We start from the raw sequence: 25846 nt of genomic DNA, 5'->3' as shown, positions 1-25846 counted from the left end.
CATTTATTTGAGAGATGATTCCCCACAGGGCCTGAACCCTGTAGATGTGGCAGCTGACACAGCTCCCTGCATTCTGAGAGTTTTTAAAACGAAATGCTGGTAGAAGGCGTCCCAAAGAGATGAGTGTTAGCTGCAGACCCTCCTCTGTAGGCGCCAACAAAAAGGAATAGGAGTTAGGCGCTGTTTTGAAGGTTATGATGTCACTGTTATACTGGCACTGCTGTGGGAGCTCAAAGGTTGTGTGGAAAGAGTTGTGTTGGCGTCATCAAATATGCTAATTAGTTTTCAGTCCTAAAAGTCTTTAAAAGTTGAGAAATGTGTTTCACGCTTGGGGGTCCCAACACACCGGAAGTGCTGCTGTCCCTGCTGCAGGGGGCAGAGTAGTCCTTCTTCTGTGTTTGTGGCTAGCCCCGGGCTCCCCAGCTTCAGGCACCGCCCACGGGCTCGCGGCGCTTCCGCCCCCTAATTCCTTTAAGCCCCGCCCTAGGCTCGAGGGCTCCTCTGATCACAAGCTCTGGAAGCTGTACCTGCAAGTCACTGCCGTCCCGCCCCCTGGCTGTGATTGGCCCATGTCTGCCGCTTGGGCGGGGTCTGCTGACACCATGTTGTCTACTGTGGCTCGCGCAGTGAAAAACGGAGCACTGGTGCTGCTGGGCGCGAGCAACGCTGGGAGAGCACGAACCGCGAGCATGGTGAGGGGCGCGAGGCAAGCACGGGTCATAGAGCTGGCCTGAGCGGAGGGGGCAGAGCGGGTCATAGAGATGGCCTGAGCGGGCCCGGGTCATAGAGCGGGGAAGGGGCAGAGCGGGTCCGGGTCATAGAGCGGGGAAGGGGCAGAGCGGGCCCGGGTCATAGAGTTCGGGTGACCGGGCGTCGCCCGCTATCCCGGCAGTTTTGGGGGCGTGTCCCTCGCGCCCCGGGTTTCGCAGGGCTCGACTGAGCAGGGGGGGGGGGGTTTGTTGGGTTTTCCAGAGCCGCTGGCGGTGTCAGGAGGCCGTTTATTTAGCGGGCGCGGTGCTGGCTTCAGGTGCTCCCCGTGACTGCGCTCATGAGCGCCGCGGAACTTCACTTGTAGCCCCCCAACTCTTGGGAAATGTCCCAGCTTTCAACTTTACGTTTCTGCCCCAACCCCTCCAGCATGTGCCTGGCTGTAAGTCACAGACCCCCCCCTCTCTTGTGCCTGGCTGTAAGTCACAGACCCCCCCCCCCCCCCCCTCTCTTGTGCCTGGCTGTAAGTCACAGACCCCCCCCCCCTCTCGTGTGCCTGGCTGTAAGTCACAAACCCCCCCCCTCTCTTGTGCCTGGCTGTAAGTCACAGACCCCCCCCCCCTCTCATGTGCCTGGCTGTAAGTCACAGACCCCCCCCCCCCTCTCATGTGCCTGGCTGTAAGTCACAGACCCCCCCCCCCTCATGTGCCTGGCTGTAAGTCACAGACCCCCCCCCTCTCTTGTGCCTGGCTGTAAGTCACAGACCCCCCCCCCCCCTCTCTTGTGCCTGGCTGTAAGTCACAGACCCCCCCCCCCCCCCTCTCTTGTGCCTGGCTGTAAGTCACAGACCCCCCCCCCCCCCTCTCTTGTGCCTGGCTGTAAGTCACAGACCCCCCCCCCCCCCTCTCTTGTGCCTGGCTGTAAGTCACAGACCCCCCCCCCCCTCCAGCATGTGCCTGGCTGTAAGTCACAGACCCCCCCCCCCCCTCCAGCATGTGCCTGGCTGTAAGTCACAGACCCCCACCCCCCTCTCATGTGCCTGGCTGTAAGTCACAGACCCCCCCCCCCTCTCATGTGCCTGGCTGTAAGTCACAGACCCCCCCCCCCCCCTCATGTGCCTGGCTGTAAGTCACAGACCCCCCCCCCCCCTCATGTGCCTGGCTGTAAGTCACAGACCCCCCCCCTCTCATGTGCCTGGCTGTAAGTCACAGACTCCCCCCCTCTCATGTGCCTGGCTGTAAGTCACAGACCCCCCCCCCCCCCCCTCATGTGCCTGGCTGTAAGTCACAGACCCCCCCCCTCTCATGTGCCTGGCTGTAAGTCACAGACCCCCCCCCCCCTCTCATGTGCCTGGCTGTAAGTCACAGACCCCCCCCCCCCCCCCCTCATGTGCCTGGCTGTAAGTCACAGACCCCCCCCCCCCCCTCTCATGTGCCTGGCTGTAAGTCACAGACCCCCCCCCCCCCCCTCTCATGTGCCTGGCTGTAAGTCACAGACCCCCCCCCCCCCCCTCTCATGTGCCTGGCTGTAAGTCACAGACCCCCCCCCCCCCCCCTCTCATGTGCCTGGCTGTAAGTCACAGACCCCCCCCCCCCCCTCTCATGTGCCTGGCTGTAAGTCACAGACCCCCCCCCCCCCCCTCATGTGCCTGGCTGTAAGTCACAGACCCCCCCCCCCTCATGTGCCTGGCTGTAAGTCACAGACCCCCCCCCCCCCCTCTCACGTGCCTGGCTGTAAGTCACAGACCCCCACCCCCCTCTCATGTGCCTGGCTGTAAGTCACAGACCCCCACCCCCCCCCTCTCACGTGCCTGGCTGTAAGTCACAGACCCCCCCCCCCTCTCATGTGCCTGGCTGTAAGTCACAGACCCCCACCCCCCCTCCCATGTGCCTGGCTGTAAGTCACTGCCCCCCCCCACCCCCCCTCCCATGTGCCTGGCTGTAAGTCACTGCCCCCCCCCCCCCCTTCCCAGGTGCCTGGCTGTAAGTCACAGACCCCCCCCCCCCCCCCCCTTTCCCATGTTCCTGGATGTAAGTCACCCTCCCATGTGCCTCTGGTTGGGGTGTGGTGACCATAGTATGACCGGGGGGATGAGCAGTCGGCTGCCTCTGTATGTCTCGTATAGCGCCAAGCCCTGGGCCATCTGAGCTCTAGCAGGAGGGGGCCAGTGATGCAGGACCCCCACTTCCTGGGGCCCCTGGGTAGAGCTGGTGACTGGAGGTGCCCCTTAGACTCCGCTCCCACCAGGGCCCCTGCGCGGCCTGAGGAGGTTGGCACTTCGTCATCACACACTGCGCCTAGAAGCAGGTGCCTTCCTGGCTTCTGTTCCTGCCTGTGAGGTTCAGTGCTGTTTTTCTTTCTGTGGCTTCTGTTCCTCTTTGTAGGTTTTGGCTTTGTCACCCGCCCCTCCCGCATGATTCTGTTCCTCTTTGTAGGTTTTGGCTTTGTCACTCGCATGGCGTGATTACCCGAGGATCTGCCTGTGGGTTACGGATCTAGTAATCCTTTCCAAGAGAGATTACACGTCAGTTGTTTATGAGGCACAGCACCTGTAAGCCATGACTTGGAAGAAGAAACCAGAGGGGGCTTTGAGCAGCGTCCCCTAGAGAGAAGGGTCAGTGAGGGGCTCCCTGGATGAAACCCCCTGCGCCTTCCCAGGATGTGCCCCCCCTGTACCAGAGCTGCATCCCTGATGCTGTGAAGACTGGCTTCTGCCCCAAGCCAACAGGAAGCATTGGAGGGGCAGACATTCATCCATCCGGGGGGGGGGTCATTGCAGGGGCAGACAGTCATCCAGAGTGAGGAGGGGGGGGGGTGTGCAGGGGCAGACAGTCATCCAGAGTGAGGAGGGGGGGGGTGTGCAGGGGCAGACAGTCATCCAGAGTGAGGAGGGGGGGGGTGTGCAGGGGCAGACAGTCATCCAGAGTGAGGAGGGGGGGTGTGTGCAGGGGCAGACAGTCATCCAGAGTGAGGAGGGGGGGTGTGCAGGGGCAGACAGTCATCCAGAGTGAGGAGGGGGGGTGTGCAGGGGCAGACAGTCATCCAGAGTGAGGAGGGGGGGGGGGGGGTGTGCCGGGGCAGACAGTCATCCAGAGTGAGGAGGGGGGGGGGGGTGTGCCGGGGCAGACAGTCATCCAGAGTGAGGAGGGGGGGGGGGGGGGTGCCGGGGCAGACAGTCATCCAGAGTGAGGAGGGGGGGGGGGGTGTGCGCCGGGGCAGACAGTCATCCAGAGTGAGGAGGGGGGGGGGGGGTGTGCGCCGGGGCAGACAGTCATCCAGAGTGAGGAGGGGGGGGGGTGTGCCGGGGCAGACAGTCATCCAGAGTGAGGAGGGGGGGGGGGTGTGCCGGGGCAGACAGTCATCCAGAGTGAGGAGGGGGGGGGGGGTGCCGGGGCAGACAGTCATCCAGAGTGAGGAGGGGGGGGGGGGGGGGTGTGCGCCGGGGCAGACAGTCATCCAGAGTGAGGAGGGGGGGGGGGTGTGCCGGGGCAGACAGTCATCCAGAGTGAGGAGGGGGGGGGGGGGGGTGTGCCGGGGCAGACAGTCATCCAGAGTGAGGAGGGGGGGGGGGGGTGTGTGCCAGGGCAGACAGTCATCCAGAGTGAGGAGGGGGGGGGGGGGTGCCAGGGCAGACAGTCATCCAGAGTGAGGAGGGGGGGGGGGGTGCCGGGGCAGACAGTCATCCAGAGTGAGGAGGGGGGGGGGGTGTGCAGGGGCAGACAGTCATCCAGAGTGAGGAGGGGGGAGGGTGTGCAGGGGCAGACAGTCATCCAGAGTGAGGAGGGGGGGGGGTGTGCAGGGGCAGACAGTCATCCAGAGTGAGGAGGGGGGGGGGGGGTGTGCAGGGGCAGACAGTCATCCAGAGTGAGGAGGGGGGGGGGGGTGTGCAGGGGCAGACAGTCATCCAGAGTGAGGAGGGGGGGGGTGTGTGCAGGGGCAGACATCCATCCAGAGTGAGGAGGGGGGGGGGTGCAGGGGCAGACATCCATCCAGAGTGAGGAGGGGGGGGGTTGCTGTGCAGGGGCAGACATCAATCCAGGGAGGGGGGGGGCGCTGTGCAGGGGCAGACATCCATCCAGGGAGGGGGGGGGGGGCGCTGTGCAGGGGCAGACATCCATCCAGAGTGAGGAGGGGGGGGGGGGGCGCTGTGCAGGGGCAGACATCCATCCAGAGAATGAGATGGGGGGTGCCGCTGTGCAGGGGCAGACATCCATCCAGAGAATGAGATGGGGGGGGGGGGCGCTGTGCAGGGGCAGACATCCATCCAGAGTGAGGGGGGGGGGTGCTGTGCAGGGGTAGACATCCATCCAGAGTGAGGGGGGGGGGCGCTGTGCAGGGTCAGACATCCATCCAGAGTGAGGAGGAGGGGGCGCTGTGCAGGGGCAGACAGTCATCCAGAGTGAGGAGGGGGGGGGTGTGTGCAGGGGCAGACAGTCATCCAGAGTGAGGAGGGGGGGGTGTGTGCAGGGGCAGACAGTCATCCAGAGTGAGGAGGGGGGGGGGGTGTGCCGGGGCAGACAGTCATCCAGAGTGAGGAGGGGGGGGGGTGTGCCGGGGCAGACAGTCATCCAGAGTGAGGAGGGGGGGGGGGGTGTGCCGGGGCAGACAGTCATCCAGAGTGAGGAGGGGGGGGGGGTGTGCCGGGGCAGACAGTCATCCAGAGTGAGGAGGGGGGGGGGGGTGTGCAGGGGCAGACAGTCATCCAGAGTGAGGAGGGGGGGGGGGGGTGTGCAGGGGCAGACAGTCATCCAGAGTGAGGAGGGGGGGGGGGTGCAGGGGCAGACATCCATCCAGAGTGAGGAGGGGGGGGGGTTGCTGTGCAGGGGCAGACATCCATCCAGGGAGGGGGGGGCTGCTGTGCAGGGGCAGACATCCATCCAGAGTGAGGAGGGGGGGTGCCGCTGTGCAGGGGCAGACATCCATCCAGAGAATGAGATGGGGGGGGGGCGCTGTGCAGGGGCAGACATCCATCCAGAGTGAGGGGGGGGGTGCTGTGCAGGGGCAGACATCCATCCAGAGTGAGGGGGGGGGGGCGCTGTGCAGGGTCAGACATCCATCCAGAGTGAGGAGGAGGGGGGGGGCTGTGCAGGGGCATACCACCCGTTAGGGTGTTTGGGGGGGGGGGGGCTGCTCCTAAGAGTGGAATAAGCGCAGACCATGGGGTGCTCCGGCTGACAAGTATCAGAGGCTGCAGTAAGATTACTGTGGCCTTGGAAATATGTGGGCTCGCTATGCTGTGAATGGCTGCCTTTGATTATAGGGTTAGAGAGCATTACTTGTCATTACACCAGGTACCCTGTACAAGGCCTGACACTGGTGTGAGTGTTTTAGCGATGCAGGTTCTGGGGCAGTCTTCGTGACGGAGTGTGATTATCTGCTGTGTGGTTTGAGGCCATCTCTTGGTGTCTGGTGGCTGCTGCACGTGTTTTTGATTTTATTTCACCTAGAAGAGGAGTGAACCCTTTTCTCTTTTCTACACAGTGTGCCCAAGTGGACGACTGGAAGAACGCCAAGTCCATTTACGAGTTCTCAGCCAAAGACATTGATGGAAATGAGGTGTCCCTGGAAAAATACCGGTGAGTGGGACGTGTACCCCTTCAGCTCTGGGGAATTTCATCTCACGCCTGCATGAGGTGTACAGGTTCGTGCAGTTGCTCTGCATGTTCCTAAATTACCTCCAGGGGTTTTGGTTTACAGTTGTTTCTCACCTGCTTGCAATTTGACATAGGTGTCTTAAAATCTATATATTTACAAAGTTGGTGCTGGCTCGGTGCATGTGGAGTGGGAGAGAATGGAGACTGAGGCAAGATCACTGCTTGCGGATGAAGGGCGTCTGTAGTAACTTGAGTTGGGTACAGTTGTCCACTCCACCATTGCAGGTATGATGAAGTGTGGCTGGGCCAGTATGTACACCACCCACAGAATACACTGGTTCATACCTCGTCTGGTGTATCTTTCAAGGGTGTGGAATTTTAGAAGGTACCTACCGTCCAAGGGAAAAATCTGTGAACTACAAAATAATCTGCTTGTTCCGTGAGGTGACAAATATGGCAACGTTTTAATTATCAGGTCTTTGATAAGAGCATCTCTGTTCCAACGCTCCTATGACAGCAGGGTGTTAATTCTAGTAAGGATCTGAATTTGCACCATGTCTGCAAGTCTACATCCAGGTATTGGAGTGTACTGAGTCTCTGCACACCGACAGACATGCATGACCGTATTTACTGGTTTCTATCGAATCTCTCACAGGGTCAACATCAGGATCTAGTGTTGATAGACCGCCAAACACACCTCTCGCTTCAATGGTGGAATCCTATAAATTTAAACCAAGGGCGGCCATTCCAAGACCCTGTGCCTCAATACGTAATCACAACAAATGCCATTTATGTGAAAACTGTATATGCTATTTTGCTAATTCAAAGTTCCTAAGTGAAGTACCTTTCATTTAAAGTATGGTTTGTAAATCTTGCACCTGTGGTTCTTAACATAAACTAAGAAAATATATGTTCGATGGCATATGTTGCTGCAGATACACATGTTTGGCACAGTCCGCTGCCTGGTGTTGGGCTCGGAGTATTACAAGTTGTTTTTCTTCGAAGAAGTCTTTTTGGTCACGGGACCGAAGGACTCCTCCCTCTTTGGCTCCATTGCGCATGGGCGTCGACTCCATCTTAGATTGTTTTTTTCCGCTGTCGGGTTCGGACGTATTCCTTTTCGCTCCGTGTTTCGGTTCGGAAAGTTAGTCAGAATCTCGGAAGAAAGCGTCGGTATTGTTCCGTTCGGTATCGGGATAGTTAGGTACATCGACACCGATCCTCGGAAGACTTTGGGGCAGTTTCGATCCCCCATCGGGGCCTGGTCGGCCCGACCGCGTGCGACATCGAAGCCGATGGAACGGACCCCGTTTCGTTTCTGCCCAAAATGTCACAGTAAGTATCCTTATACAGATCAGCACTTGGTCTGTAACTTGTGCTTGTCCCCCGAGCACAAGGAGGATACCTGTGAAGCCTGTCGAGTCTTCCGGTCCAGAAAAACACTCCGGGACCGAAGAGCCAGGCGTCACCAAATGGCGTCCACGTCGACAAAACAACGTTTCGACGACGAAGAGGAAACATTCTCGGTTCCGGAATCAGAATCCGGAGACTCCGACGTCGAACAACAGCAACAAACTGTGAGTAAGACGTCGAAAAGTAAATCCATCGACAAACCGAAAGCCCAGGGGACGCCACTGCCAACAGGCCATGGCTCGACCCATAAATCAGGCGACCCGTCGAAGGGGCCGAAAAAGGGCACGCCCATAGCGAAGACACCCGACTCCGGTCGAGGGACCGCCATGGAGCAACCTCGGAGCCGAGAAAGCGGCTCCAAGAGACAAAAACAAGATACCAGCACCGAAAAACATCGGCACCGAGAATCCATGCCGAAAGGAACAAAAATTCTGTCGGTGCCGAAACCCAAAAAAGATTCTCTCTCGGCGCCGAAAAATACCACACCTTCATCCTACTCAGAGGAACAAGGACTAAGTGGCCAAATGCACAAATTTGGACAAGAGCTCCAAAGTGTAGAATCGGACTACACACAAAAGAGACTGTGCATCCAGCAAGATACAGGGAAGATATCAACCCTTCCCCCAATCATGAGGAAAAGAAGGATCGGACTTCCAAAGGATGACACACAACCACAAGCCAAAGTGGTTAAAAAAAGTCACGCCTCCGCCCTCTCCTCCACAGGCATCGCGGCACAAACACCGCCACAAATGCACTCACCAGCGCAAACTACCATAAGTCATGACGATCAGGATCAAGACGCCTGGGACCTGTATGACACCCCAGTGCCGGAGAATGATCCCGAGTCATACCCCACAAAGCCGTCACCGCCAGAGGACAGTACCTCATACTCGCAACTGGTGGCTAGGGCTGCAGACTTCCACAATGTCCAACTGCATTCCGATCCTATAGAGGATGATTTCTTATTTAACACCCTCTCGGCTACACATAGCCAATATCAATGTCTCCCAATGCTACCAGGGATGTTACGGCACGCGAAACAAATTTTTGAGGAGCCCGTAAAATCAAGAGCCATCACCCCAAGCGTGGATAAGAAATACAAACCACCACCCACAGACCCAGTGTTTATTACTTCGCAGTTACCACCCGACTCTGTGGTAGTAGGGGCAGCTCGCAAAAGAGCAAATTCACATACATCTGGCGACGCCCCACCTCCGGACAAAGAAAGCCGAAAATTTGACGCGGCAGGGAAAAGAGTGGCGTCACAGGCAGCCAACCAGTGGCGCATCGCAAATTCACAAGCGCTGCTGGCCAGATATGACCGCGCACACTGGGACGAGATGCAACTTCTCGTAGACCATCTTCCCCAGGAATACCAAAAAAGGGCGCAGCAAATAGTGGAAGAGGGACAAACGATCTCAAACAATCAAATCCGCTCTTCACTAGACGCAGCCGATACTGCAGCAAGAACAGTCAACACTGCTGTCACCATAAGGAGACACGCTTGGCTACGCACTTCAGGCTTCAAACCTGAAATCCAGCAGGCTGTCCTTAATATGCCCTTCAACGAGAAACAACTGTTTGGCTCGGAAGTGGATACAGCCATTGAAAAACTTAAAAAGGACACAGACACGGCCAAAGCCATGGGCGCACTCTACTCCCCGCAGAGCAGAGGCTCTTTCAGAAAAACTCCATTTAGAGGGGGGTTTCGTGGCCAACCCACAGACACCACCAGCCAACAATCAAGAACCACACCATATCAGGGTTCCTTCCAAAGGGGTGGTTTCAGGGGATATCGGGGGGGTCAATTCCCAAGGAGTAGGGGAAGATTCCAGACTCCAAAAACACCTCCACCTAAACAGTGACTTTCAAGTCACGCAACCCCTTCACTCAACACCAGTGGGGGGAAGACTAAGCCAATTCTACCAATCTTGGCAACAGATTACAACAGACAATTGGGTATTAGCAATAATCCAACATGGCTATTGCATAGAATTCCACAACTTCCCACCAAACATCCCCCCCAAAACACGCAAAATGTCACAACATCATTTAGAACTTTTAGGACTAGAAGTTCAAGCACTACTGCAAAAGGATGCAATAGAATTAGTACCAGTACAACAAAAAAACACAGGAGTTTACTCCCTGTACTTTCTAATCCCAAAAAGAGACGAAACATTGAGACCAATATTAGATCTCAGGACACTAAATACCTACATCATATCGGACCATTTTCACATGGTCACACTACAAGACATCATTCCACTGCTCAAACAGCAAGATTACATGACCACATTAGACCTAAAGGATGCGTACTTTCATATACCAATACACCCTTCTCACAGAAAGTACCTACGGTTCGTATTCAAAGGAATACATTACCAATTCAAGGTGTTGCCATTCGGAATAACAACTGCACCAAGAGTGTTCACAAAATGTCTAGCAGTAGTAGCAGCACACATCAGGAGACAACAGATACATGTGTTCCCTTACCTAGACGACTGGCTAATCAAAACCAACACAGTAAAAAAATGCGCAAACGACACCACCTTTGTCATACAAACCCTTCACAAACTGGGGTTTTCCATCAACTACACAAAATCACACCTAGAACCGTGTCAAACACAACAATATCTAGGAGCAACCATCAACACATCAAAAGGAATTGCCACTCCAAGTCCACAAAGAGTGCAGGCATTCCACAAGCTAATAAGTGCTATGTTTCCAAACCAAAAGATACAAGCAAAATTTGCGCTAAAACTTCTAGGCATGATGTCATCATGCATAGCCATTGTCCCAAACGCAAGACTACACATGCGACCCTTACAACAGTGTCTAGCATCACAATGGTCACAGGCACAGGGTCAACTTCAAAATCTGGTGTTGGTAGACCGCCAAACATACCTCTCGCTTCTATGGTGGAACAGCAAAAATTTAAACAAAGGGCGGACGTTTCAGGACCCAGTGCCTCAATACGTTATAACAACAGATGCTTCCATGACAGGGTGGGGAGCACACCTCAATCACCACAGCATTCAAGGACAATGGGATATACACGAAACAAAACTTCATATCAATTACCTAGAACTGTTGGCAGTATTTCTAGCGTTAAAAGCCTTCCAACCCATAATAACACACAAATACATTCTTGTCAAAACAGACAACATGACAACAATGTATTATCTAAACAAACAAGGAGGAACACACTCAACACAATTGTGCCTCCTAACACAAAAAATTTGGCAGTGGGCGATTCACAACAACATTCGCCTAATAGCACAATTTATTCCAGGAATACAAAACCAACTAGCAGACAACCTTTCGCGAGACCACCAACAAGTCCACGAATGGGAAATTCACCCCCAAGTTCTGAACAAGTACTTTCAAATTTGGGGAACACCCCAGATAGATTTGTTCGCAACAAGAGAAAACTCAAAATGCCAAAACTTCGCATCCAGGTACCCACACCGCGAATCACAAGGCAATGCTCTATGGATGAATTGGTCAGGGATATTTGCGTACGCTTTTCCCCCTCTCCCTCTCCTTCCATATCTAGTAAACAAGTTGAGTCAAAACCAACTCAAACTCATACTGATAGCACCCACATGGGCAAGACAACCTTGGTATACAACTCTACTAGACCTTTCACTAGTACCGCATGTCAAACTACCCAACAGGCCAGATCTGTTAACACAACACAAACAACAGATCAGACATCCAAACCCAGCATCATTGAATCTGGCAATTTGGCTCCTGAAATCCTAGAATTCGGACACTTGGACCTCACACAAGAATGCATGGAGGTCATAAAACAAGCTAGAAAACCTTCCACTAGACACTGCTATGCATCTAAGTGGAAAAGATTTGTTTACTACTGCCATGCCAATCAAATACAACCAGTACATGCCTCTACTAAAGACATAGTAGGATACTTACTACATTTGCAAAAAGCAAATCTCGCTTTTTCATCTATAAAAATACACCTCGCAGCTATATCTGCTTACCTACAAACTACTCATTCATCGTCTCTATTTAGAATACCAGTTATTAAAGCATTCATGGAAGGGCTAAAAAGAATTATACCACCAAGAACACCACCAGTTCCTTCATGGAACCTTAACATCGTCTTAACAAGACTCATGGGTCCCCCTTTCGAACCCATGCATTCCTGTGAAATGCAATATCTAACCTGGAAGGTCGCATTTCTCATTGCAATCACATCCCTCAGAAGAGTAAGTGAAATACAGGCATTTACCATACAAGAACCATTTATTCAAATACACAACAATAAAATAGTTCTAAGAACAAATCCAAAATTTCAGCCAAAAGTAATCTCACCATTCCATTTAAATCAAACGGTAGAATTGCCAGTGTTCTTCCCACAACCAAATTCTGTGGCTGAAAGGGCACTACATACATTAGACATCAAAAGAGCACTAATGTATTACATTGACAGAACAAAGCTAATCAGGAAAACAAAACAACTGTTCATAGCTTTTCAAAAACCACACATAGGAAATCCAATCTCTAAACAAGGCATTGCTAGATGGATAGTCAGATGCATTCAAACATGCTATCTTAAAGCCAAAAGAGAATTGCCTATTACACCAAAGGCACACTCAACCAGAAAGAAAGGTGCTACAATGGCCTTTCTAGGAAACATTCCTATGAGCGAAATATGTAAGGCTGCAACCTGGTCTACGCCTCATACGTTTACTAAACACTACTGTGTAGACGTACTAAATGCACAACAAGCTACAGTGGGCCAAGCTGTACTAAGAACATTATTCCAAACTACTTCAACTCCTACAGGCTAAACCACCGCTTTTAGGGGAGGTAACTGCTTTATAGTCTATGCCAAACATGTGTATCTGCAGCAACATATGCCATCGAACTGAAAATGTCACTTACCCAGTGTACATCTGTTCGTGGCATTAGTCGCTGCAGATTCACATGTACCCTCCCACCTCCCCGGGAAGCCTGTAGCCGTTTAGAAGTAGATCATGAACCTTAAACATCTGAACATTTGTAAATAATTATTAGAAACTCTTATCATACATACATATTCACTCCATTGCATGGGCACTATTTATACCAAACAACTCCATCCTCACCCTCTGCGGGGAAAACAATCTAAGATGGAGTCGACGCCCATGCGCAATGGAGCCAAAGAGGGAGGAGTCCTTCGGTCCCGTGACCAAAAAGACTTCTTCGAAGAAAAACAACTTGTAATACTCCGAGCCCAACACCAGGCAGCGGACTGTGCCAAACATGTGAATCTGCAGCGACTAATGCCACGAACAGATGTACACTGGGTAAGTGACATTTTCATTTTCTATATAAAAACTATTGGCCTGGAATTGTCTTTGAGTGTGTGTTACTCATTTATTGCCTGTGTGTGTACAACAAATGCTTAACACTACCCTCTGATAAGCCTACTGCTCGACCACACTACCACAAAATGGAGCATTAGAATTATCTCTTTTCGCCACTATCTTACCTCTAAGGGGAACCCTTGGACTCTGTGCATGCTATTTCTTACTTTGAAATAGTACATACAGAGACAACTTCCTACACAAATGTACAAGTTTCATCAACTTATAACGGTTACAGGCTGCCGGGGTGGCAGGAGGGCACATGTGAATCTGCAGCGTTTCATGCCACAAACAGATGTACACTGGGTGTAGGAAGTTGGCTCTGTATGCACTATTTCAAAGTAAGGAATAGTATGTACAGAGTCCAAGGGTTCCCCTTAGAGGTAAGATAATGGCAAAAAGAGAATTCTAATGCTCTATTTTGTGGTAGTGTGGTCGAGCAGTAGGCATATCAGAGGGTAGTGTTAAGCATTTGTTGTACACACACAGGCAATAAATGAGGAACACGCACTCGGAGACAATTCCAGGCCAATAGGTTTTTTATATATAGTTTGTTAAGAACCACAGGTGCAAGATTTACAAACCATACTTTAAATGAAAGGTACTTCACTTAGGAACTTTAGGAACTTTGAATTAGCAAAATAGCATATGCAGTTTTCACATAAATGACACATAGCTATTTTAAAACTAGACACTAAGTGCAATTTTCAACAGTTCCTGGGGGAGGTAAGTGTTTGTTAGTTTTTGCAGGTAAGTAAACCACCTACGAGGTTCAAGTTTGGGTCCAAGGTAGCCCACCGTTGGGGGTTCAGAGCAACCCCAAAGTTACCACACCAGCAGCTCGGGGCCATTCAGGTGCAGAGGTCAAAGTGGTTCCCAAAACGCATAGGCTTCAATGGAGAAGGGGGTGCCCCGGTTCCAGTCTGCCAGCAGGTAAGTACCCGCGACTTCGGAGGGCAGACCAGGGGGGTTTTGTAGGGCACCGGGGGGGGGGGGGTGGTACACAAGTCAGCACAGAAAATACACCCTCTGCGGCACGGGGGCGGCCGGGTGCAGTGTGCAAACAAGCGTCGGGTTCGCAATAGGATTCAATGGGAGACCACAGGGTCTCTTCAGCGATGCAGGCAAGGGGGGGGGGGGCGGGGGGCTCCTCGGGGTAGCCACCACCTGGGGGTCGCTCCTGCACTGGAGTTCGGTTCCTTCAGGTCCTGGGGGCTGCGGGTGCAGTGTCTTTACCAGGCGTCTGGTCTTTGAAGCAAGCAGTCGCGGTCAGGGGGAGCCTCTGCAGGTGTCGCTGTGGGGGCTCGGGGGGGGGTCAACTCTGGCTACTCACGATCTCGTAGTCACAGGGGAGTCCTCCCTGTGGTGTTTGTTCTCCACAAGTCGAGCCGGGGGTGTCGGGTGCAAAGTCTCACACTTCTGGCGAGAAACGTGTGTTGTTTCAAAGTTGCTGCTTTTTTGCAAAGTTGCAGTCTTTGTGGAACAGAGCCGCTGTCCTCGGGAGCTCTTGGTCCTTCTAGATGCAGGGTAGTCCTCTGAGGATTGAGGTTGCTGGACCCTGGGAACGCGTCGCTGGAGCAGTGTCTTAAGAAGTGGGGAGACAGGCCGGTAGAGCTGGGGCCAAAGCAGTTGGTGTCTCCGTCTTCTCTGCAGGTTTTTCAGTTCAGCAGTCATCTTCTTCTTAGGTTGCAGGAATCTATCTTGCTGTGTTCTGGGAGCCCCTAAATACTCAATTTAGGGGTGTGTTTAGGTCTGGGGGGTTAGTAGCCAATGGCTACTAGCCCTGAGGGTGGCTACACCCTCTTTGTGCCTCCTCCCTGAGGGGAGGGGGGCACATCCCTAATCCTATTGGGGGAATCCTCCATCTGCAAGATGGAGGATTTCTAAAAGTCGGTCAACTCAGCTCAGGGCACCTTAGGGGCTGTCCTGACTGGCCAGTGGCTCCTCCTTGTTTTGCTCATTATCTCCTCCGGCCTTGCCACCAAAAGTGGGGCAGTGGCCGGAGGGGGCGGGCAACTCCACTAGCTGGAGTGCCCTGGGGTGCTGTAACAAAGGGGGTGAGCCTTTGAGGCTCACCGCCAGGTGTTACAGTTCCTGCAGGGGGAGGTGAGAAGCACCTCCACCCAGTACAGGCTTTGTTCCTGGCGAGAGTGACAAAGGCACTCTCCCCATGTGGCCAGCAACATGTATAGTGTGTGGCAGGCTGCTAAAACCAGTCAGCCTACACGGGTAGTTGGTTAAGGTTTTAGGGGGCACCTCTAAGGTGCCCTCTGGCGTGTATGTTACAATAAAATGTACACTGGCATCAGTGTGCATTTATTGTGCTGAGAAGTTTGATACCAAACGTCCCAGTTTTCAGTGTAGCCATTATGGTGCTGTGGAGTTCATGTATAACAGACTCCCAGACCATATACTCTTATGGCTACCCTGCACTTACAATGTCTAAGGTTTTGCTTAGACACTGTAGGGGCACAGTGCTCCTGCACTGGTGCTCTCACCTATGGTATAGTGCACCCTGCCTTAGGGCTGTAAGGCCTGCTAGAGGGGTGACTTATCTATACCTATAGGCAGTGTGAGGTTGGCATGCCACCCTGAGAGGAGTGCCATGTCGACTTAGTCATTTTATCCCCACTAGCACACACAAGCTGGCAAGCAGTGTGTCTGTGCTGAGTGAGGGTTCCCCGGGGTGGCATAAGACATGCTGCAGCCCTTAGAGACTTTCCCTGGCAACAGGGCCCTTGGTACCAGGGGTACCAGATACAAGGGACTTACCTGGATGCCAGGATGTGCCAATTGTGGAAACAAAAGTACAGGTTAGGGAAAGAACACTGGTGCTGGGGCCTGGTTAGCAGGCCTCAGCACACTTTCAAATCATAACTTGGCGTCAGCAAAGGCAAAAAGTAAGGGGCTAACCATGCCAAGGAAGCATTTCCTTACAATTTGTAAATATATACTATTCTTATACACATTATGTACATACATACCCACTCCATTGCATGGGCACTTTTACTATATACACATATATACTATAATGCACAGCATGTGAATCTGCAGCGTCATGCCACGAACAGATGTACACTGGGTAAGTGACATTTTCCGTTCTATGGCATGTGTAGCTGCAGATACACATGCTATGCATAGTATACAAAGCAGTTTTACCTCTCATAAGCGGTGGTCAGCCTGTAGGAGTTGAAGTTGTTTGAAATGGTGTTCTTAGTACAGCCTGTCCTACTGTGGCCTGTTGTATTGCTAACATATCTACATAGTAATGCTTGGTAAATGTATGGGGTGTTGACCAAGTGCTGCTTTACAGATTTCAGCCATTGGTATGTTTCCTAAGAAAGCCATTGTAGCCTCTTTTTTTCCATGTGGAATGTGCTTTAGGTGTTACTAATATCTGCCTTTTAGCTTTAGGGTAACATGTTTGGATGCATTTTACTATCCATCTAGCTAGCCCTTGCTTTGAAATAGGGGTACCAGTATGTGGTTTCTGGAACGCCACAAATAACTGTTTGGTTTTCCTAAATAATTTAGTTCTATCTATGTAATACATTAGAGCTCTTTTAATGTCTAATGTATGCAGGGCTCTTTCATTCTACAGAGTCTGGCTGTAGAAGACTGGTAGTTCCACTGTTTGATATGAAAATGTTATATAACATTTGGGAGAAATTTTGGGTTTGTTTGAAGTACAACTTTGTGTACTTGTATGAACGGTTCTTGAATAGTGAAATCTTGGATTTCACTATCTCTCCTTAATTAATTGCAACTAGGAAGGCAACTTTCCATGTTAGGTATTGAATCTGACATGAATGCATAGGTTCAAATGGTGGCCCCATGAGTCGTTTGAGTACTATGTTTAGATTCCACGAAGGCACTGGAGGTATTCTCGGTGGAATGATGCGTTTTAATTCTTCCATGAAGGTATTTTTTTTGCAGAAACTGCAGTGAAATGTGTTTTAATGGACGAAAAGGCTAAATTTGCTTTTTGTAAATGAAGCAAATAACTTACAATGTCTTGTATTGGCGCTGAAAGAGTGGCAATTTGTTTAGATTGTCAGTAATACACAAACCTTTTCCATTTGTTTGCATAACACTGCCTGGTAGTGGGTTTTCTTGCCTGTTTGATTACTTCCATACATTGAGTTGGAAGTTCAGGAGCCAAATCGCTGGATTGAGTATTTTGGGATCTGGATGCCTGATCAGTTGTTTGTTCTGTGGTAACAGATCTGGTCTGTTGGGGAGTTTGATATGTGGTACTACTGAAAGGTCTAACAGTGTCGTCTACCAGGGTTGACGTGACTACGTTGGTGCTATAAGCATGATTTTCAGTTTGTTTTGACGCAGTTTGACTAGAACTGGAATGAGCGGGAGAGGGGTGAAAAGCGTAAGCAAATATCCCTGACCAATTCATCCATAGAGCAGTGCCCTTGGATAGAGGATGTGGGTACCTGGATGTGAAGTTTTGGCATTTTGCATTTTCGCTGGTGGCGAATAGGTCTGTCTGGCGTTCCCCCAGTGGTGAAAGAATGTGTGAAGCACTTGGGGATGAATTTCCCACTCGTGTGTTTGATATCATCTGAGAACATCTGCCAATTGGTTGTGTATTCCTGGAATGTACTGTGCTACCAGATGAATGTTGTAGTGGATTGCCCAATGCTAGATCTTTTGGGCTAGGAGGGACAGTTGAGATGAATGGGTCCCTCCTTGTTTGTTTAGGTAATACATTGTTGTCATGTCTGTTTTGATAAGTATGTTCTTGTGAGAGGCTGAAAAGCTCGGAGTGCTAGGAATACGGCTAGCAATTCTAGGTGATTTATGTGAAAGTGCTTGTGCTTGGCATCCCATTGCCCTTGAATGTTGTGATTGTTGAGGTGTGCTCCCCATCCAATCATTGATGCATCTGTTTTAAGTATGGTCTGAGGCACAGGGCCTTGAATAGGCCGCCCTTCGTTTTAGATTGGTGGAATTCCACCACTGAACTGATATGCGTTTTTGGCGGGCTATCAACAGTAGATCGTGAAGTTGACCCTGCGCCTGCGACCATTGCTGTGCGAGGGACTGTTGTAAGGGCCGCATGTGTAATCTTGCATTCGGGACAATGGCGATGCAGGATGCCATCATGCCCAACAGTTTCATTACGAATTTGACCGTGTACTGATGGCCTGGCTGAATTTGTGCCAATACATTGTGAAATGCTTGCACTCTTTGTGGACTTGAGCTTGCAAGTGCTGCTTGTGTATTTAGTGTGGCTCCTAAATACTGTTGAATTTGCGCAGGTTGTAGGTGGGATTTTTGGTAGTTTGTGGAGAACCCGAGGGTGTGTATGGTTTGTATTACATAATGTGTCTGGTTTTGACACTGTGTATGACTGTTGGGTTTTATTAGCCAATCGTCGAGATCTGGGAAGACATGAATGTGTTGTCTTAGGTAGGCAGCTACTACTGCCAAGCATTTTGTAAATACTCTGGGAGCAGTTGTTATCCCGAAAGGTAACACTTTAAACTGGTAATGTTTTCCCTGAATTACAAACCTGAGAGATTTTCTGTGCGCTGGATGGATGGGTATGTGAAAATACGCATCCTTGAGGTCTAATGTTGCTATGAAATCTTGCTGCTGTAGCAGTGGGACCACATCGTGTAGTTTTACGATGTGAAAGTTTTCGGACAGGATGTAAAGATTGAGAGTTCTGAGATCTAATATTGGTCTTAAGGTTCTGTCTTTTTTGGCAATAAGGAAGTACAGTGAGTAAACCCCTGTTCCTATCTGATCTTGTGGTACAAGCTCTATCGCTTGTTTGAGTAATAGTGATTTTACTACTTCTTGCAACATTGAGATATGTTGGGAGGAAAGTGTGTGCTTTTTGGAGGTATATTTCGGGGAATTTGTGCCAATTCTATGCAAGAACCATTGCAGATAATAGATAATACCCAGTTGTCTGTTGTAATGGGTAGCCAGTTGTTGTGGAACATTTGCAGTCTTCCCCACCCTCACAGGTGAGATGTGAGAAGAGATGGAGTCACTGTTTTGGCTGTGAGGCTTGTTTTGTACTGGATATTTCCCCCTGCCTCTGGGGAATTGGCCTCTGTAATTACCTTTAAACCCACCTCGTTGGTATTGAGGTTGGTAGGTTGACTTTGATTGTGAGGTGGATGCCTCAGGTGTTTGTGCTCTGAAACCACCTCCGGTTTCCGAAAGGATCCCCTATATTGTGTCGTATACAAAGCACGCATGGCTTTAGTAGCGGTGTCTGAGTCTGTGTTTTTTTTTTTTTTTTTTTTCCTCCTCAATAGCCGTATCTACTTCAGGGCCAAAAAGCTTTTTTTGATTAAACAGCATATTAAGGACTGCCTGTTGAATTTCAGGCTTAAACCCTGAAGACCTAAGCCATGAGTCTCTCTGTATGGTAACAGCAGTATTAATTGTTCTAGCTGAATCTAGGGCAGATCTAATTTGGTTATTGGCAATAGCCTGCACTTCCTCGACTATTTGTTGTGCCCTTTTTTGTTGGTCTTTGGGGAGATGTTGTATGATATCCTTTATCTCGTCCCAGTGGGCCCTATCCTATTTAGCCAACAGTGCTTGGGAGTTGGTTATCTTCCATTGGTTGGCTGCCTGCGATGCTACCCTTTTGCCCGCAGCATCAAATTTTCTGCCCTCCTTGTCTGGTGGTGGTGCATCCCCCAGATGATTGGGAGTTGGCTCTCTTTCTGGCCGCGCTTACAACTACAGAATCAGGAGGCAGTTGCTGTGTAATGAATGCCGGATCAGAGGGAGGTGGTTTATATTTTTTTCTCCACTCTGGGAGTAATTATCCTGGCTTTTTCTGGCTCTTGAAATATCTGGTGTGCCTGCTTTAACATGCTTGGAAGCATGGTAAGGGACTGGTATGTAGTGTGTGTAGAGGATAATGTGTTAAAGAGAAAATCGTCCTCTAAGGGCTCAGTGTGCAGGGCGACATTGTGGTAGGATGCTGCCCTAGCGAAGACCTGAGTATATTCAGTGCTATCCTTCGGTGGTGATGGTTTGGAGGGATAGCAGTCTGGGCTGTTATCAGGAATGGGATCTGGATCATATAGATCCCATGGATCCACATTGTCTTGTGAATCAAAAGAATGTACAGGAGACTGTACAGGTGAGGAGTAGTAGGTGGAGAGACAAGCAGGTGAGGCGACTGAGGAGGAGAAAATTGTGGAGGTGGAGATTTTTGTTCAGTCTCTGGCACTTTAGCTGGTGGCTGAGCACTGTACAATTGTTCCTGAAAGACCAGCTTCCTCGTATGCTTCAGAGGAGGTGCAGTTATGATCTTGCCAGTGTCCTTGTGAATGTGAATTCTGGCTTGCCTTTTTTATCTATGTCCTCCATTTGTGTGTGTTCCTCCAAAAATCTGGCTTTCTTTAAGTACTTTGGAAAGTCCATGTTCCTCCTGTATAAACTGGCCTTTTCGGCTCCAAAGCTGGTGCTTTCAGGATCGACAGGCTGGGAGTGGACAGCTCCGAAAGCGTTTTTTGCAGGTTTCGACTCGAAGGTTCGATGTCTGCTTGTTTCGGAGCCAGGGCTTCGCCTCGAGTCCGAAGGCTGCAGTGGCGTGGCCTTTTTTGGTGCCAAAGTTGTTGCTTGGTCACCGATTTGGTCTTTTTGCAGGTCAAGCCATGGCCTTCCAGCAGTAGCGTTCCCAAGGCCTTATGTTTGGGCTTGGCTGGGACAGGGGCAGGTGTACTCACGTGCTGTCCTACTGTGACCAGTCTGTCCTCCTCTGACTCCTGCTCAGTCGGACCCTCGGGCGGAGACTGCGGTGTGCATAATCTCCTCTTCCTCGACTGTGAGATGTTCGATGCCCTTCAGCGCCATCTCCAATCTTCGTGCTCTTCTTCTGTCTCAGAGTTTTCTTCGACTGGAAGGATCTGCAGGCCTCACAATTTTCCTCTCTATGGTCTGGGGAGAGACGGAGATTAGACGAGATGTTGGTCTGTATATGGAAATTTGGCATGGCACTGAGGATAAAAGCGGGGTCCGGTCCATGAGGGTTGGGCGTGGGCGCCGCGAAGGGCAAGTAAAGATGTTTGACCTGACGTGTCGATGAGAGATGGTACCCGATCGAAACCATACCGACGAGAATTAACGAGTTACAGAACTTTTCCGACTCAACTATCAGAGCATAAAGAAACATGTCCGAACCCGATGGCGGAAAGAAAACAATCTAACATGGAGTTGATGCGCATGGAACCGAAGAGGAGTCACTCGACCTTGTGACTCGAAAATACTTCTTTGAAGAAAGATGGCAGAATATGCATAGCATGTGTATCTGCAGCTATACATGCCATCGAACACACACACACCTTCTCTCTCTTTTTTTTTTTTTTTTTTTGTTACAGGATGTTTTAGCTAGGATCAGATTTTACTCGCACAAAACAATAGAAATTCAGCAGTTTGTTTTCTCCAGTAACTAACTCACGCCCCTGCCATGCATAGTTTTCGCATCAATAATTTTACTGCACATTACAGTGATATTATTAATGTCATGAGTGATGTAAAATGTGGGGGTGATTAGCAGTGAGTGTCGGGGCGCCAGTTAGAGTTGTGACGCTCGGCTTGTCTGCATAAAAATCACCATCCTGCCAAAAAAGAAAACAACAAAAGGGGCCTTAAACATTAAAGGAGGCTCCATCATGCTCCTGCTGCGCACCTGACATCTGATTGGAAAGCGTGACCTCATTAATCACATTTGGGGGGGGCTGATAACTTCATCTTTGAAGTTTGCCAGATAGGATAGTGTGGCACAGGTGCAGTAAGTCTGAGGGATTCAGCATAACTGCAGAGGTGTGATTTCCTCTGGAGGGGCTCCTGTTGTGGTGATTTCTTGTAAGGGATCTGATGGTTCAGAGCTCGCTTGTCTCATCAGCCACCTTCTGTTTCACAAAGTGCTTAGAAGATCCGTGAGGTGGGAAACATGGACTGAATAAACAAGTAGATGAAGATTTGCTCTGACAATTTTATTTTCTGCTTCATTCTAGGGGGCTTGTTTGCATCATCGTCAACGTAGCCTCCAAATGAGGAAAGACCCCCGTAAACTACACTCAGCTTGTTCAACTTCACGCCACTTATGCTGAGAAGGGTTTACGGATCCTGGGTTTCCCTTCAAACCAGTTTGGTAAACAGGTCTGTGACGGGCAGGGAAGGGTGGTGGTCGTTAAGAATTATTTGGGGAGAGGGGCTCAGCTCATACTTGAGAATTTGATTAACTTAAGTAGGGCACTATGCAATGATGAGGGTGCTCAAGGCAAGTAGTGCTGCACCTGCCACATAGCAGCTTCCGTGCGCATTGACAGATCTTTTTCTTGCTCAGGAACCTGGAGACGAGGCACAGATTAAAGCCTTTGCCGCCGGGTACAATGTACAGTTCGACATGTTCAGCAAAATAGATGTGAATGGAGACGGAGCCCACCCTCTCTGGAAGTGGATGAAGAAGCAGCCTAAAGGCGGGGGGACCTTTGGCGAGTGAGTATGCGCAGACCACGTCCATGCTGGTCTGGTGATCAGCAAGAGCTGTTGAATGCACCCCTTAATGCAGAGGTCTTCAGGGGTTCCTGAGTGCCTCTAGACAAGAGGGATTACTATGCCCTGGAGTGCTGTGTTTCTAATGGAAGAACAGTAGTTTTGCAGCGTGAATGTTTTCTGAATTTGCATGCTGTGCATTATTCCGCCATCTAATGGTTGAGGGAGACCAGGCTGACACTACCCTGTTGGCAAGTGTCTTTTTAAAAGGGAAAACTGAATGTAACTGCAATGTTTGAAATGTGAATTATGTTTAGATTTGCAGATTTAATGGAAATATTGTTAAAAAGTTTGTCATTTTGAAAGACTGGATGCCTTTTTTTTTTTTTTTTTAATACAGTGGGCAGTGCCAGCGTTAAGATGTTTGAAGAACATTTGCCTTAAGGCTGGGCAGTGCTGTGTCACCACTGAGTATGAGGGTAGCATAGAACTGTTGCTCTCCCACCTCCTAAGTTGAATTCGAGAGCACTTTCTGACACAAGTCGCAGCTGCACTCGCTGGAGGATGTGAGGGCTGCTGTTACATTTGATCACATCTGTCCTCGCGGGCCTTTGCTCCTGGACTACAGTTACTCCATGCTATGGGTGTACAACTCTGATCTCTACATATCATATGACCAAAGGTTCTCTTGCAATAGCAGCAGTCCATCCTGTTTAAATACATTTGTGTGTTGTAGGTATTCCCTCTATAAATATTTGTATAAATGTCACACAGATGACTAGTGGAGAGTTCTGAGGTTCTTACAAACGGCGTCCAGTGTTGTCATTGTCCAGTATTCTGGTGCTTCAGCAGCCTCTGACGTGCAACAGACTAGAGCAGAACTGCACTGAGAATGGAGAAGTAGCTTGAGAGGGCAGTCTGACACGCATGATCAGACCTGTATGTTGGCTATGTGGTGAGTTAAGGCTCTCTTTACCTGGCCCAAGTTGGACCCGCATCTGGCTTCTTGACCCCCCCCCCCCCCCCCCATGTAGTTTTAAGTCCATTGCTCTTGCCAACTTTGCTGCTGGTGAGCCTCACCGGTGGTGGCTGCTTAGAACATCTTGGCAGTATAGCCTCTTCAATTGTAATCCCATCTGCCTGGCAGTCTGCAGCGCTTCTCTGCAGTGGTGCATTGGCAGGGCGGCAGGCTCACTACCTCCTTTCTGTTCGCACCACTTCCTCCGAGTGCATGCAGCATTGAGAGGTCGGATGGGCAGCCACCACCTGCCCCCTCAGTATAGAGCTTGTCGTGGTCCAGGGTACGGAGTAGGCGGGTGCCTGGCTTGGTTGAGTTGGGAGTATCTCTCTGTGCTTCATTGAGGGGGTGCTAAGTGACATGTTTCCTTGTCAATCACTCTTGTTTCTTTTTCTCCTCCAGTGCCATTAAATGGAACTTCTCCAAGGTAAGATGTAGTCTCCCTCTTGCTCTGCAGTTATGCTTGGAATGTGTTTGTGCACATTAAGGGCCGGGTAACCTGGTAGAGCAGGTTCAGCAAGCCAGTCCCATGTAAGAATGTAATGTCTGTCTTCTGAGCTTCGCCGCGGTCTTCAGTTCTGGATGCTTTGGTTAAACCCAGCAAACCGTGCAAGCAAGCAAGCATTGTGAGCCATTGCAGGGGCATCTGCATGTGAGAATAATCATATGCTCTACTCCTCTATCCAGCACACTGAACTCTCCCACCATCCCTATGCCTCACTCGTACCCACCACACCAGGGTAACTCGTACCCTCCCTGTGGCCCACTCTAGCCTACCATGATATCTCGTACCTACACTACGCCACCATCAGACCTCCCTGTGTCCCACTAGTGAATCTCTCAGCCCCCCTGTGCCCCACTTTAGAACCCACCCACAATCCTTATACCTCACTCAAGCCCACCAGGATACCTCCTATCCTCCCTGTGCCCTAGGTTAGACCAACAGCAGATCTCCCTGTGCCCCACTCCAGTACACTAATGAATCTCTTCCCCCCCCCTCCGGCTTTCCTGCTTCTTTATACCCTCTTTCTTTGTTCCCCAGTTTCTCATTGACCGTGAAGGACAAGTAGTGAAGAGATACAGTCCAATGGACGACCCGGTGGTGAGCTTTCTTCTTTACATTTCTGGGGGCTTGGAACAGACCATCTGCACAGGTGTAGCTCAAGATTGGGTAGGTGTGGGAAAGAGGTGCAGCTGTAGAGGAAGGGTGGGCGCGGTGTGAGGTGTGCAGCTTTCAGCTGGTGCTTGGGCATGCTAAGAAAGGCTTCTGGCTGACCGCTCTGGTGGGGCTTTGTAGGTGTCCAGCTGGGGGCAGTGGTTTCAGGATGGGGACCTCACTGTTCCACCGAGGATCTCTGCGGTGAGCTTCTAGTGCTAAAGCCTGGAGTGTGCAGCTCTGGGCACAGGAGGTTGGTGGTGTGCACCTATCGGCAGTAGTTTGGGTGTAAAAGGTGCACAGTTCACCCAAATCTGCCAGCACACTGGCTGCAGGTTGGTGCTAGTCTGCCAAAAGGGTGCCAGTGCAAGGGGGGGGGGGGGGGAGGGAGGGAGGGAGGACAGGAATGCAGCGCATTCCTTCCCCGTCATGCAGTGGAGCGCAGGAAGGTGACTTGCTGCAGTGCGTGACAAACTCCTAAATATAGCCCCTGATGCCTGCAGCTCTGCTGCCTCTTTCCTGCTTTGCCTTCCAGCTTGACTTTCCTGTGTTTGTCTCCTCAGGTGATTGAGAAGGACCTCCCCTCTTACCTGTAGCTGCTCTTCTGCTACCTCACCCTCTTGTCTGCTTGGACCTGGAGTCTTTGCTCCTGAATCATGAAGGTCTGTCTCCAAACCGATGCTGGAGGGGGCAGGCTGGATTGTGCGTGGCGTGCGCACACAGGAGAAGACTCCTCGCAGCAGCCAGGAGCTGCCACTTTCTACAGAAAACAACTGATCATGTGATGGAAAATAGAAATAAAATGTGAATTATGGAAACCCTAAAGCTACTGACGGTCTTACTGGGCCGGGGAAGGGGCTACTAATAATATCTGTGGACACAGGGGAGCTGCTAACCAAATGAGTTCTGAAATATTGCAGCACTAGAACTGAGCGTAAAATTCTGCTGTTGGCTAGAAATGGTTTTAGTGCTTCCTGAAACTCAACAATTTAGGTTTCTCTCCGATACCAGGCAGGAAGTTCCAAATCTGGCGCAGTTAGAAGATTCTTTAATTTCCAGAAGTCTACGTGCATGACCTTGAGGGCAATGG

The 25846-nt window shown here is 50.8% G+C and overlaps 1 protein-coding gene across 1 annotated transcript; it reads left to right on the top strand.

The window, feature by feature from the left end:
* Nucleotides 1-537: 537 nt before the first annotated feature.
* On the top strand, nucleotides 538-25581 carry GPX4 (glutathione peroxidase 4). Its single transcript, XM_069216524.1, has 7 exons — nucleotides 538-692; nucleotides 6190-6284; nucleotides 22102-22246; nucleotides 22434-22585; nucleotides 24003-24027; nucleotides 24643-24702; nucleotides 25320-25581. The coding sequence occupies exons 1-7, from the start codon at nucleotides 570-572 to the stop codon at nucleotides 25350-25352; spliced, it is 633 nt and encodes a 210-aa protein (XP_069072625.1). The 5' UTR covers nucleotides 538-569; the 3' UTR covers nucleotides 25353-25581.
* Nucleotides 25582-25846: the final 265 nt, after the last annotated feature.

Source organism: Pleurodeles waltl, chromosome 12 (assembly GCF_031143425.1).
Source record: "Pleurodeles waltl isolate 20211129_DDA chromosome 12, aPleWal1.hap1.20221129, whole genome shotgun sequence".
Taxonomy (NCBI): domain Eukaryota; kingdom Metazoa; phylum Chordata; class Amphibia; order Caudata; family Salamandridae; genus Pleurodeles; species Pleurodeles waltl.
The sequence above is the reverse complement of the archived record's forward strand: the minus strand, read 5'-3'. Positions and strand labels throughout refer to the sequence as shown.